Source organism: Schistocerca serialis, chromosome 2 (genome assembly GCF_023864345.2).
Source record: "Schistocerca serialis cubense isolate TAMUIC-IGC-003099 chromosome 2, iqSchSeri2.2, whole genome shotgun sequence".
Classification (NCBI taxonomy): domain Eukaryota; kingdom Metazoa; phylum Arthropoda; class Insecta; order Orthoptera; family Acrididae; genus Schistocerca; species Schistocerca serialis.
In genome coordinates this window covers 1039893595-1039908568 of record NC_064639.1, presented here as the reverse complement: position 1 = coordinate 1039908568, position 14974 = coordinate 1039893595, and the positions used below count along the sequence as shown (strand labels likewise).

At 40.0% G+C, this 14974-nt stretch overlaps 1 protein-coding gene across 1 annotated transcript in view; it reads left to right on the top strand.

Moving 5' to 3' along the window:
• Nucleotides 1-13682, top strand: part of LOC126458460 (cAMP-dependent protein kinase catalytic subunit 3-like) — a 284795-nt gene extending 271113 nt beyond the window's left edge. Inside the window, exons 4-8 of the mRNA XM_050095531.1 lie at nucleotides 1702-1855; nucleotides 6939-7030; nucleotides 7121-7302; nucleotides 8185-8262; nucleotides 12014-13682. Of these exons, the coding sequence (XP_049951488.1) occupies nucleotides 1702-1855; nucleotides 6939-7030; nucleotides 7121-7302; nucleotides 8185-8262; nucleotides 12014-12139 (632 nt within the window). The 3' untranslated portion in view covers nucleotides 12140-13682. The remainder of the gene's footprint in view (nucleotides 1-1701; nucleotides 1856-6938; nucleotides 7031-7120; nucleotides 7303-8184; nucleotides 8263-12013) is intronic.
• The last annotated feature ends 1292 nt before the right edge of the window (nucleotides 13683-14974 follow it).

Sequence of the window (14974 nt, the reverse complement as noted above, 5' to 3'; positions counted from 1 at the left end):
ACCGGGCTCCGCGAGCTACTGTAACAAACACACCACCATCAGCTGAATTTAGCGTGTCCGTTCTGAAGGCCGTTCCGTGTTAGGTTAGTGTATAAGTTCGTAGCGTTTTTGTGTTGCATGTTTGTATTCCAGTTGTTATGGGTTTGTTTATCGATTATCATTTAGCTCACTGTTGATATTTGAGTTTACATATTGTTTTTTTCTATCGTTTAGAGGTAGTGAACGGAGCTGTGGATGCTACAAAATGGACCAAATGGATAAATCGGAACATTTCCGACGTACTCTTCTTTTTGAGTTCAGTAGAAGGTTGACAGCAGCGGAGGTAGCCAGAAACATTGGCGCCGTGGTTGGGAATAATTCCATTGGCAAAAAAATAGTTTTCCCATTTAAGGAGGATCGTTTTAACTTTAGTGACTCCCCAGGTTCAAGAAGACTTTCGGGTTTGTCGAAGATTACTTCACAATGATCCAAGTCGGTGTAGTCGAGAAGTGGAAAATGTGATGAACTGTGAACATTGCATAATCGTGGGACATCTGGACGCAGTGAAGAAAGTCCACAAATCAGGTATATGGTTACCGCATGCTCTAAGCCAAAATCACAAGTCTGCGAGTGACCATATGCGCTTAGCTGTTTGCTCTTCATTAATTGGCTCGTGAACATCACCGTCCCTACCGTGTATCATTTCTAGTCACGAGAAATGGTGTTACGCAAACATATGAGAAAGAAAGGAATGGTTGAGACCAAACGAAGCATCAGCTCCCCGCATAAAGACTTGTCCGTATCCACAAAAGATAATGTTATGCATCTGGTGGAACAGCGGAGGTTTGGTGTACTAAGAATTGCTCCCACGAGGCGTAACCATCGTAACCATCACTGTTGACATTTATTGTCAACAATGAGACGTATCGCAGACGCAGTCCAAGAACAACGACCAGGAAGACAGCTTGAAGTAATGCTACTCAACGATAACACCCACCCGCATTCCGCAAGACTGACGAGAACCACTTTACAGGAGTTGTATTGGGAGGTCATTCCGTACCCACCCTAATCATCTGATCTTGCGCTCTCTGATTTCTCACCTTTTTCCGTCCTCTATCGAATAATCTCCAAGGAACTTGCTTTTCAGGTGAAAATGCGCTCCCAACATGGCTCGAAGAGTTCTTCACCTCAAAACCACGTGATTTCTACAGTCGCGGAATCGAAAACTTACTCCAGCGTCGGCAGAACGTTGTGAATGGTGAAGGAGAATATTATTGATGATTAAAGTCTCTGTTAAGAGTGTCTGTTGTTTATTGAACTTAGGGAAAAACGCCGTGAACCTGTACACCAACCCAATACTTCGGTAGACAATTCGGGTGAACGTATCTCGTCCTTCAGGTATCACGGCCAATAACAATTTGTGCTTCATTGGTTTCAGTGAGCGCTTAGAATTCTTCTTTCTATCCTACTTTTTTTCACAAAACGATGACAATTTAGAGCTGTAATAACGAAGTTTCCTAAATCAACCACCATCCTGCTGACTTAGAGACTATGTCCCTGTTGATACTGTCCAGAGACCCTCTAACCTAAAGAGCCATTCTGTCCACTACACACAGTTCCCATTAGCCACCTAACCGCCTGCTTAGACGGATGTGTCTTTATACTGCTAATGTTCCCGAGAATGGAGTATGAAACGAGTCGTTTTTCCGTCTGTTTTGGCAGCCAACTTCTACACGGCGGAGATCGTGTTGGCGCTGGAGTACCTGCACAGCCAGTCGGTAGTGTACAGGGACCTCAAGCCGGAGAACCTGCTGCTCGACAGGGACGGCCACCTCAAGATCACAGACTTCGGTTTCGCGAAGAAACTCACCGACAGGTAAGCTGGCAACTCGCTGACTTCTCAGTGACCACAGCACGGAGACAGGAAAGACGTGGAGTCGACAAAGTACTGCTATCATTCCAAATAAGCATAACTATGAAACTGTTAGAGATAGAGCTTCCTGTTTTATTGGAAAAGTTTAGCAGCTCTCAGTTTTTCTCCCGTTATGGCAGAATTTTAATGGGTGCCCCATTCGTTACTTCTAGTACATAAAGGAGGTAATAGAGATTTGCCCATGTGGGGGTCAGCACAGCAGCATCACCAGTTCTCGTGGGTTTATTCATCCGTGCACGGAGGTTAGCAGTGTCACTGATCGGTGTTGTGTGCACGCGATCCTTCACGTAACCCAACAAAAAGAAGCTTAATGGCGTGACGTCGAGAGTGCAAGGTTCATGCAGTGGGACCGTGACAACCCATCCACCGCCTTGTTCTGAACGGAAGTACTTTAATACTGAAATGCAGTACCTAATAGTAGGAAAAGACATCACATATCGCCGAAGAAAGAGTAAAAGCTCAGATTGGCCAATACATAAAAAAAAGAGAAATGCAGATTAAGAGGAGGCAAAGGACCGAGATTGAGTAACACTATGTCTTTCGTAAACGGGTGAAGTAAACGTAAAAAATACATAGTTTCAAAAAGTATACACCTATTGCAAAGAATTAAGTTGTCAAAACTATCTATCGCTGCGCCAGTGCTCAGTTATTGGGGGAACGAATCCTTTGTCCGGTTTTTATTCATTGCCGCTTGATGTCGGTTGTCTTGCGTTTGTGTCAATACCGTCACATGTTAGAACACGGCTACTCACCAGAAAAATCATTGTGTGTTCTCGAGTTTGCGAAGTGTAATTCCGTGATTACACTGTAAAGTCGTTTCAGGTTGAGGTGCCAAACTGATCCACCGAGTGGTATCTACAGTTTGTTAACAGAGGATATGTGTGTGTGTGTGTGTGTGTGTGTGTGTGTGTGTGTGTGTATAGAGGAAAGAGTCCTGGCCGCTCTCTTGTTTCCGATGAAAATGTCGCACGAATTGAAACCGCTTTCCAACGTAGTCCTACAAAATCATCTTGTCGTGTCAGTCGAGAGTTACAGCTGCCTACAGCAGCAATTTGTCGGGTTTCGAGACGTCGGTTGATTACTAAACCTTAAAAGATGCTACAGAATCTACGTCTTGACGACAAACACATACGTTTGCCATTTTCTGATGAGCTTCAGAATAGTATTGACAGTGATAATACTTTCGCACAACGCGTCGTTTTCGTTTATGAAGCGACTTTCCACCTTAGTGGGAAAGTAAAGAAAAACAACGTTAGAATTTAAAGCCTACAGAATCCACATGCACACACTGAATATGTGAAAGATTCACCCCATGTGCGTGTTTCGTGGGCTATCCCACTCAACTATTAACAGCCGTTCTTTGATAGAAGTACCGTTAGCAGGCAGCAGTATCTTGCTATGTTACAAAACTGTTGTTTCCAATACTGAACGAGGATAACTTCATTTAACAAGATGGGGGTTCCCGCTCACAGGAGTCGACAAGTGTGCATTGGTCGTCAAACAAACGGCGACGTAGCATTTCTCAGATGGCCTCTACGGTACGGGATTTGACGCCCTGTTACTTCTTCCTATGGGGTTTCATTAAGGTAAACGTTTTTGCAACAATACCACAAAACCAAGAAGAGTTGTAGAATCGAATCCGTACTGCCGTAAGATCAGTGACGAATATGCTTACTCGAGTGTGGGAGGAATTTGAGTATCGATGTGATACTGTTCGTGTCGCTGGTGGGCATATTGAAGATCTGCAATCTAAAGTTGAGAGACTCCTAAATATGTGTCCCAGCTTTCACAGTCTTATGTCTTCCATAATTTTTTAGTTTAATAAATATATGCGAACGAAATACATATATTCTTTTTTAAACACCCTGTATTTCAGGAATAGATTCCCATATTAATATGACGGTCAAAAAATGTTAAACCGAAGGGATGAAAGTTTGGTTTTAAATTTCTACGAAACGCTGAGAATAGAAATTGATACTAACAAAATTTAGATGATGTATTATACAGGGCTGTTTAATTTTGTTGCTAAAACATGGTGAAAAATAATGAAGATTATCAAAACAAGGAAAACGGAGTTAACAAGTAAGGACTTTAAAATAAATTTTACTGCCCAAATAGAAAAGCCCAACTAATTTTAGCACCTCATTTCGTAATCCGATTCCCTCAGCATCACCTAATCTGCTTCGACTCTGTTCCGTTCCACTTGCTTTACTTTTATAGTTGCTCATTTCACAACTTCTTTCCAAGGCACTATCAGCTGCTTTACCAAGTTTTTTGCCGTCTCTGACAGAATTACAGTGTCATCGGCAAACGTCAGACGTTTTATTTCTTCACACTCAACTTTGATTCACTTCCAGGATTTTTCCTTGGACTCCTTCACTGCTTGCTCAGCGTACAGATTAACATTGGAGATATGTTACAAACGTGAACTGTACTGACTGTTCATTAACAACGTGATTTTTGTTAATTCTTGTTCGTCACACAATTCCGTAACATGTGGCACCCAAACAACTGCTTAAGAAGAAAGCACCTTTCCTACAATGTTTACAAGGTACACGCTGCAGAGTGATTTTTGTATTAAACCAAGAGCGTGTCAGGGTAAGATAATAGCCCAGACAAGATACGTCCAACAGAAGTGATGCTGGTAGGCAGTGCTAGTTGCCACCCGTACACTCCTACATTGCTAACACACCAAGTTACTTCCTAAAGTGTCGATACAAATGAAAATGCTCTCCTGTGCTACAATACTATCATTGAGGTGAAGCTACATATATTACAAAGCCTAAGGAATTTCCTCAGCCACATATGTCTTATAAACTAGAGGAGATAATTTTGTTTTTGCTGACTGCGTAGGATGTCAGTAATTTTGAGAAAATGTCACCTCCTCGACTAGCCTTATTTTCAGTATTTCAGTGCTCTGTCAAATTATTCTCGCAGTGTCATATCTCCCATCTCACCTCCATCTTCTTCCTCTATTTCTATAAAATTATTCTTAAGTTTATTTCCCTTATGTGGATACACTGTATATTCCTTCCACCTTTCAGCTCCCACTCCTTGGCTTAGTACTGGTTTTTCATCTGTGATCTCTTGATATTCAGACACTTGCTTCTCTTTTCCCCGAAGGTATCCTTAATTTTCCTATAGGCTGCATCTATCTTTCTCATAGCTGCGCATACATCTACTGCCTGAAATTTGTTTTCTAGCCATTTTTCGTAAGCCATTTTTCGTAAGCCATTTTGCACTTTATATCAATCTCATTATCTACATGGGTGTATTCACATTATCTGTAACTAAAATTGGCCTGTTAGTAAATTGTGTAACCTAGCATGGCGTTGCTTACGAGGAGAAAACTGCAAGTGCTATCACTCGAGTTCCCAAGAACTGCGCTCAGTAAAGAGGGGTCAAAATAAGCGAACACTTGTCTCGGCGTACCCATAGGTACTCGACCGTTTCTGAAAAACGTCGGTCAAAGTTTTCCATGTATTCTCGAGGTACTTTATGTGCCTTTTAACGCGCGATATCCACAGACGAAATGATGCGTCAGTGGTTAGCGTCATGGATTCTTAATTTTATTTAATTTGAAACCCTATTCTTTTTTATTTTTGTTTTCGATAACTACCTATGTCCGTCGGAGGTTATGACACGAATCTTTCTTATTAACTTAGGGGATACAAGGGTTTCATATTAATTGTAAAATTACAACTGGATTACACTCTCTCTCTCTCTCTCTCTCTCTCTCTCTCTCTCTCTCTCTCGCGGTAGCGTTCTCGCTTCCCACGCTCGGGTTCCCGGGTTCGATTCCCGGCGGGGTCAGGGATTTTCTCTGCCTCGTGATGGCTGGGTGTTGCGTGATGTCCTTAGGTTAGTTAGGTTTAAGTAGTTCTAAGTTCTAGGGGACTGATGACCATAGATGTTAAGTCCCATAGTGCTCAGAGCCATTTCTCTCTCTCTCTCTCTCTCTCTCTCTCTCTCTCTCTCTCTCGTCGAGGGGTTATCATCTTTTTAAATTTTCGTATTCTGATGTTTCATTCGCATATGAAATTTTACATTAATTCTTACATTTTATTCATATGTTTAGTCTTCAGGAAGATTTGATGCATTCTCTTGGATGATCTATAAACACAGATATTCCGAACAACATGTAGTCGGATTTGCCACAGTCACGTTTCTGCGTATGGATCTAACTCAAGAAAAAAAATGGTTCAAATGGCTCTGAGCACTATGCGACTTAACTTATGAGGTCATCAGTCGCCTAGAACTTAGAACTAATTAAACCTAACTAACCTAAGGACATCAGACACATCCATGCCCGAGGCAGGATTCGAACCTGCGACCGTAGCGGTCGCTCGGTTCCAGACTGTAGCGCCTAGAACCGCACGGCCACTCCGGCCGGCTCTAACTCAAGAAAAAAAAGGCCTTAACAATGGTGAAGATTTCCTGCGTTGGCAATAATTTCGCGGCAAACGACGCATAACTGATCACTTTTCCGCAAAATGGCCCTTGCAGTTGATTAGGAATCATCAAGATACACAACGGAATTTCACCTAAAATAATATCAGATAATTTGCTCTCCTCTTTTCTTAAAGTTCATTCATCTGAGGTACAGTTAGTAGACTAGTATCGACAACGTCATATCAATATCCACTGGAAAACTTTTGTGTAGTAACCTTCTACAGACATTGGTATACAAATGAAAAACAAAAATAAAAGTAATAATCGGATTTTGAACTCGGAGCGCCAAATTAAGATGCCGCGACGCTACTACTGTGCCACCATTTCGACTGAGGGTGCAGCGCCGTGAAGCACATAAAGTACCTCGAAAACTTTGACAGTCGTTTTTTCAGAAACGGTTGCGTATCTACGGATAAACAGAGACACAGGTCGCTTATTTTCAACCTTCTTTCATTGAGTAAAGTTTCTAGGCAACTTGCCGTATTCGCCTCCTTAGATTGGACAGAGAGAAGTGGGGAATGTGACTGAGAAGTTGCTTCTGGTAGCGACGTGTTCTGATTGTGTTCTGTCGCAGGACGTGGACGCTGTGCGGCACGCCGGAATACCTCGCCCCCGAGATCATCCAGTCCAAGGGGCACAACAAGGCCGTCGACTGGTGGGCTCTAGGTGAGGTCATCAGCTGCCTGTTTGTTAAATGGGGTCACAGGGTAGGTGTCCTGAGGCACGAGGCTGACTGGTCTAATTTTTGTTTCTCAGGAGTACTTATCTACGAGATGCTGGCAGGCTATCCACCGTTTTTCGACGACAACCCTTTTGGAATATATGAAAAAATTCTTGCTGGTAAAATAGAATGGCCTCGTCACCTAGACCCAGTAGCCAAAGATCTCATTAAGAAGCTGCTAGTCCAAGACAGAACTAAAAGACTGGGAAACATGAAGGTTAGTACCTTATTGTTCTACATGCAACCACGCAGTACTTCTTACTCGTGTTAGAGCTTTTCATCGTGAGCGGATCAACCGGAAAGTAAAGATAAAAGGTTCAGATAGTATATTTTACACTTTTGTGTTGACATACCGTCTGTTTATATTATAACGCTAGTCACCTTTCCATATGATCATAAATAATAAAAAAAATTACGTGTGAGTTTCAATGCTGCCTTTTTTATGTCAGCGTTTAAAATTTATTCGGTATAGTCTCTCGGCTACATCATCTCCCCAAGTACCTGGTCTTTGTTTGGAAAGGTCTTTTTTCCCGCTTACGCCTTCAAAGTTGTAAACCATGGAAAGTAGCTTACTGCCAGGTATGAACTTAAGCGATAGATGCGCCAGGAATTCTAGACTGAGAAACTGCATCAGCTATTCGCGCTCTCGCAGTTTTTGATGGAGCGTTGTTGTGCAGCGAGTTAGTTTCCGAGTTTAGTGCTCCTCGAATATTAGTTAGAATTGCATTCAAGTAGACCTCTAGATCAATAAGTATATTTGAGGTGGAAAAAAGTTTACTGTAATTCATCGTAGAGAAATGAAAAATTTTGTCTTTTTCTGTGGTGAGCGTATGTCGCTGCATTTAATTGACTAGAGTATTCTATCAGTTTAAGAAATAGCAGTGACATCAACTACATCAACTAAAATCGTTAGGATTGACTTTACTCTACTCTCACAATAATCGACCTGTAGAAAAACGAGCTAAAAACGTCAGTAAAGATTAAGTAGTTGCTTTGTGAAGTTTGTGTGTTACTGCCGTACGATTTTAGTGCGGTCTATATAAAGACATACCAATAATATATTCAATTTTACAAAAAAGAAACCTACAATTTGTTACAGAATGGAGCAGATGATGTAAAGAGGCACAGGTGGTTCAAAGGAATTGAGTGGCAAGACGTTTTCTATAGGAAATTGAAGGTAAGTGCGTCTTACAACATTAGTTGAATTACAATTGTGTCATGGCCACAGGTTTGTATGATGAGCGACAGCAATATTGCCATGTGGTAGTATCAGAGTAAGTTCAGTTACGCTTTACAAACTTAATGAATGTGGAATAAACCTAAAAAACGAATTTTCAGTCGCCTTTAAAAGGGTAAAAGCAGATATATTGGAATAAGATAACTAAGGACCTTGCGAAAATGGGCGTAACAGAATACATCATGCATACAAAATATTTAGCGTTTCCACAAGGAGAATTAAAAGAGCGTTCTGGGTAGAAAACCAAAACTGAAAGAATGTTTTTATCTACAGTAGCTTCATTTAAAGCCGAAATATACAGTATTCGAGTTCATCATTCTTGTTATTACTTAAAATAAATATTTGTTGCAATTAGATTATATGAAGGGGATGTTCTATGTGGAGCTGTACTGCTTTGAGAAAGCAGTTTCGATATTATTAAAGGAGCTATATTACTGTAACACTTACTAGAATATATGAAAGCAAGGATGATTTGAACATAACAGAGCCTTATTAGTTGACTGTTTGTGATCGTCTATCTTGTGTTCTGGTAGTATGTGAAGCTACGTGTAAATTGATGAGTGTCTTTATTAACATGGAACACAAATTAAATTTTTAATATGAAAGCATGGTACTAGGTAAAAGTCACATAATGTACCTCAAAAAAATAAAATAAAAAAAAAACATAGCCCTGATCAGCAGTAGAAATCTTTATATTACTACTCTAGACCCTAGTTGGCGGTGTCTGACATGCAGTTATGACACATCAATGAGAACTGTTAAGTGATAGGAGTATGTTAATTGGTATACCACAACAGTAGGGATGAGATAAACAAGATAACAGAGTGAATGGACGTTTGTGACTCATAAATGGGTATAGAAGAGGCTAGTTACAAAATTTATTGAGACAAATATTTTTATGATAATAAGAAAACTATCATATGCCACCAAGGCTGTTGTTTATTTGGGTTATTTATGCTGGTGAGTTTTTCACCTCTCAATTTACAAAACTTTGCCCAAATATAACGTGAAGGAGAATGAATTTAATGGTAAGGCCTCAATTAACAATTATGAGATACTAATTACTGTGAATTGAGTGGTGGTCTAGAAATTTTGTCTGAGCTTCTGTTCTTCAAAATCATAAATCATTAGTGTATTGCAGTGCAAACACTGTATTGTGGCAGTCAGCTTGTGAGCATAAACAAGCACAAATTCAGACCAACCGTGGGGAGGGACGGGGGGGGGGGGGGGGGGGGGAGGACGTGCAGGAGGAACGAGCTCCACCTTCATCTCACAGGGCTAGCAAGCTACATCCATGATTTGTGCTCCTGCAAACAGAGCTGGCACATGATTACAGGGACATAGCTATATGCTAGTGTTTAAAGACATGTATTTGAACCATATGATGAACCAGGGTTAGTCTCCGCACACATTTCAAAATAAGAAAAGAGAACTAGCAACACACAACTAGAAGTAAAGCAGAGTACACACTCACAGATCCAGGGAGGAATTTTGGGTGGGGGGTGGCGATTGTGTCATGTCTCCCCGCCCCCTTTATATAACATACTGTCACACCAATATTTAACATGGTGCAGGAGCCTAGGAATTTAATAATAATCATATAATATAATAAAATATATTCATACAAATTTGCTTACATCAGTAATTAATACAGGTGCTTTTGCTTTTTGGGGTTGGTATGAGACCCAGGATTCACTTTGGATCCTCACCTCAGTACACAAAGCATTTGGGAACATCCATTGCTTGCTTAAGCTGGCAGCATCACAGTTTAGCCCCAGTGTCTAGCAGTATCTCGTGAAACCATACCTCAAATCACCTTCCACATAAAACTACCATATTAAAGTGTCCACATAATACAGGGTGTACATGATGTCTGGGAACACTTTCAATTATTTGTTGCACAAGAACTAAATTATTGTACAGATGTCATACATATTGCATTTTGGAGAGAAATTCAGAAGGTTTTTTTTTACAAACATTCTACATGCGAGCCATGAGTGATTCAGCAGACGTCAATGGGTATTCGATCGAATTCTTGCCATGCCCGTCCCAGCACGGCATTGTCGACTGTGGCAGTTGCTTCCGATATTCTCTCCTGGAGCTGTGCTACATCACTTGGTAGAGGCGGCACATACACCAGATCTTTAATGTATCCCCACAGGAAAATGTCGCAGGGAATGAGATCTGGTGATCGGGGAGGACATGTCATGAAACAGCTGTCCCCTTCTGTAGCATGGCCAATCCATTGATGCAGCAGCTCTGTTTCAGGTACGCACGAACTTCACGATGAAAATGGGGTAGAGCCCCATCCTGTTGAAAGATGAACAGAGAGTCTGATTGCCTTTGAGGCATCAGCCATTGCTGTGACGTGTCCAAGTTGGAATATCCAGTGACAGTGCTCTGAGCGAAGAAGAACGGCCCGTACAGTTTCTGATGTGACAAGGCACAAAAACCATTTAAGTTTAGGGAATCACGCTCAAATTCAGTGCATTCGTGTGGATGCTTTGTGCCCCAGATTCAACAATTATGCCTGTTCACTTTTCTGATAGTGTGAAATGTGGCTTCGTTGCTAAAAATTAAGCAATCAACAATGGCATCACCATCCCCATTCAGTTGTTGGAGCTACAAACAAAACTCAAAATACATGTCTCTATCGTCATCATTGAGCTTCTGCACAAGCTCCAATTTGAATGGTTTCATAGACAGCTTCTGTCACATGACTTTCCACACAGTCGTTGGAGCCATTTTGAGTTCACGGGATGCACGGCACACCAGTTTCTTTGGACTCCTTATGAATGTCTCTCATATGCACTCCAGATTCACTTTACTCACACTGGAACATCCACTTCTCTTTGCTGGGCACAACCAACCCGTCATAATTAATTTGTTGTGCCAGTGGTAATGAATTTGTTGTGGCAGTGGTAAATGGCCTTCCTTGTTGGTGGCTTTTTACGTACTTGGTTCTAAACATCTGTTAAACAGCTGTAGCACACTTGTTTTTGTCAAACTCGCAACACACAGAAAGCTCGCCCGACACCTGAACTCACCATGTTTGCAACTAGTGCTGACTATCAGCAAATTACCAAACTACGCTGTGGCAGTCTACATGAAAAATCATTTCAGGGTTTCTCTTCAAAATGACCTATTTATGATACCTGTACAATGTTTGGTTCTTGTGCAATAAATAATTGAAAGTGTTTGTGCACTTTATGTACACCCGGTATTGCGATTCCTCTAGTCCTCTGACACAGGGGTACTTGGTTTAAGCGTGTGTTTTGTGAGAAAGACCCAATTTGTTTTCAAATGTAGTAATCGATTATCTCATCAGTGTTGATGGAGGAGGATAGACACCAGATGTCCTAATTGTTGATAAGGGTATGAAGAAAACAGTGTGTTGATTGTGTCTTTTGATTTGAGTAGCCAAAATATTTATCCACAAGAGGAAGAAGTTAGGGAACAGATACATGTCAGTTATGTGTGTGATACAGGAATTTATGGGCACGTTAGAGCTGTGAGAGACATCACTGTTTGGAACCTATATTCCAGTGTCTGGTTGTTGGTATAATTTCAATATTTGCTTGATAAGTTTTGATCTGTTCTGTTCCCATCACATGAATGAGCATTAATAACTAAAAATGTGTAGTTAGGTGTTTCACAATGTTAACTAACTTGCTGCCGTATCCTTTCACAGCCACCTATTGTGCCTCGCATCAGCTATGACGGGGACACGCGGAACTTTGATGAGTACCCTGAGGCTGACTGGAAAGCAGCGCCCAGCGTAGCCGAGGCTGATCAGAAGCTCTTCGATGACTTCTGAACCTCTGCAGTGACATGCTCGTGTGTGTGTGACAATGTGTGTGTAAATTATCTTCAGAACACCAAGACTTATGTGGCACACAAATGTGTGCCTTCAGCTGCTTAAATTATAGGGACGCCGTTATCGCCCCTGAGTCTCTGTTCGTCTATTTCCTCATCAAGTGCATCTGTTGTGATAGAGGTGAAGGTGGCTACCACGATGCTGTACCTAATATGATATATACGTGGCACCTTCCAACTTTAGCTTAGTGGGTATTCCTAGCCAAGATGCAGGAATCAATGAGTTGTTTGTGTTCAGAATTTTATTTATAGAACATATATATAATTAAAGGGGAGCTATATGCAGCTTCTGCTTGAACCATTGCTTTGCTTGTTCAGAGATTAATAGCTATTCTCTGAAGTGGTTTTGTGTGCTTTAACGGAGGTATGATACCTGTCATCACAAAGACTGTTTTGATCCAATATCACATGTCATGTGATTCATCAGATATTTTTTTCAGCAAAGATAAAAATACTGACAACCAGATCTACTGGCACATTTAGGACACTGACTGCTAGTAAATACTGTTAAAATTCTGTGGTTGCTTTTTTCTGCTAAGGAAATGGGATTAATATGTTTAATGTTTTGTAACATGTTTTGCTGGCTGATTTCAGAATGACAGCTGGTGTTCATGCCTGTGACACTAATTAATAGTTTCATCTGTTATATGTCTTTGAGCATGAAAATGTGTTGCAGTGTTGAAATGGGTTTCATATATGGGAGAAACAAGCTGCGTACTTATTGTGTTTACTGACAGGGTTCTAATTACAGTTTTTCTACAGATTTGGTGTACACTTGATGACACTATTAAAGTTTAATTAGTAAGTATGTGACAAAGTTGATTTCTGTAACAGCCAGTTTTACAAATACTTTGCTTGACATTCCCAACCCCATTACCCACCTTCTAAGACTTTCACATGGTACTGAAAGAAAATGATAAGAAAAACAAATTCTCATACTTGGTTAGCAGCAATTTCCTGGCAAGAAAGTAAGTTTACCAATCAGTCTAGTTCTGTTGGTCTTTTCTTTTATATATTTAGAATCTTTTTCCACTGTAACAGTAATTAATTGAGGTACACTTTATTATGAGAACTGTCAGTATCTTGAACATTTTATTGTTTAGTGTATGTTTGGGACAATAACTGCAGAATAATTTTTGGAGGGTTTTGCTTGTAAAATGACAAATTAAGCACTAATTACTGCATATGACAAGAAAGTAATTCTAGTCTTTTAAAGTTTAGAGGATATGTCTGAAATATTAATGAGAAGAAACAATTCTGTGACCGGACAAACCAAGTAAAAGCAGGTGATGCCAGAAAAAATTAGAATGCTGTTGTGTTTCCATTATGCAGTGCATAAATCAGTATGTTAGATAATTAATGTTTATAAATTCTAAAGAACAGAAACTAATTTTTTGAAAAAGTACAAAGTTGAGAAAGTAAATTAATTTGAGAGGACATTTATGTAAAAATTATGTAAATAAATGTTGTTTATATATAGAGTTTATTTTGTTGTTGGTGCTGCTGTTGTGAATGCAATACCTGTGCTCTCACTTTTCCTTAAAACAAAATTGCCAAATCTACATATAAACAGTCACTGGAGATGCCCCTGTCCATGTATTAATGAAAATGACAGTTTTTTTACAATCTTTGTAATACCTATGAAGAATTTCCTATTTCTGAACCTTACTTTTTTTAATTAATAAGGCAAAGTATAGAGATGACAAACATGAGCTAGCCTAAAATTATCATCACAATATGTTAGAACACTATAGGCAATATTTAATTTCATGTAAATGAAATGAGTTTGGTATCTACAAATAGTACTACAAAATATGAATTGATTGAATTTATCTGTGCCACTTCGTTGTTTGTCATAAGCAGTTAAGTGACATGCAGTTGTGAAGTTAGGCATCATCTTCCATGAGAACTATAGTGAAAAGTAGGGAAACATATTAACAAGTGATTTTGAATGGTGAAGCTAGTGTTCTTTTAGTACTAGTACAAATACAAATTCGGTTCCATTCTCATCACTTTTTGATCCATAACACTGGATATGTTGAGATACAACTCATCAAGAAGTGTTTGCAAAGATTGAAGTAGTATAAACTCAAAAAGCATCATTGTGGAGAAGTTGCATTGTAGTTTCATTGAAAGGCATCACCAGATATCAACATTCATCATTTTATGGATTTCAAGAACTATATTATACTTAAATGATTTTATATCTCACGAAAGTAGTTTTCATTTCATTAGTTAAATATACACCAAAAGTCACTTTCTGTAAACTGTCAACAGCTATTTTTTAAATAATGTTACTAATCAGGACTAATGTGAATTAAAATGGAAAAAAATGAAGTGAGTATTTGGCAAAGGTAAATATCTGAAGCTCCATTTTAAACAAAAATGGGGCTTGACACACACTTCATGTACTGTCTTACGAGTATGCCACACACACTTTTCAAAAACCTGACCTTAAAACATATATATGTAAACACCTTTAATAGTGTTTCTGAGCTTACAGTGAGGATACAGCTTCTCAAATGGTTCAAATGGCTCTGAGCACGATGGGACTTAACACCTATGGTCATCAGTCCCCTAGAACTTAGAACTACTTAAACCTAACTAACCTAAGGACATCACACAACACCCAGCCATCACGAGGCAGAGAAAATCCCTGACCCCGCCGGGAATCGAACCCAGGAACCCTGGCGTGGGAAACGGGAACGCTACCGCACGACCACGAGATGCGGGCTACAGCTTCTCAGAAACATGCTCGGAAGAGAAGTTAATACTA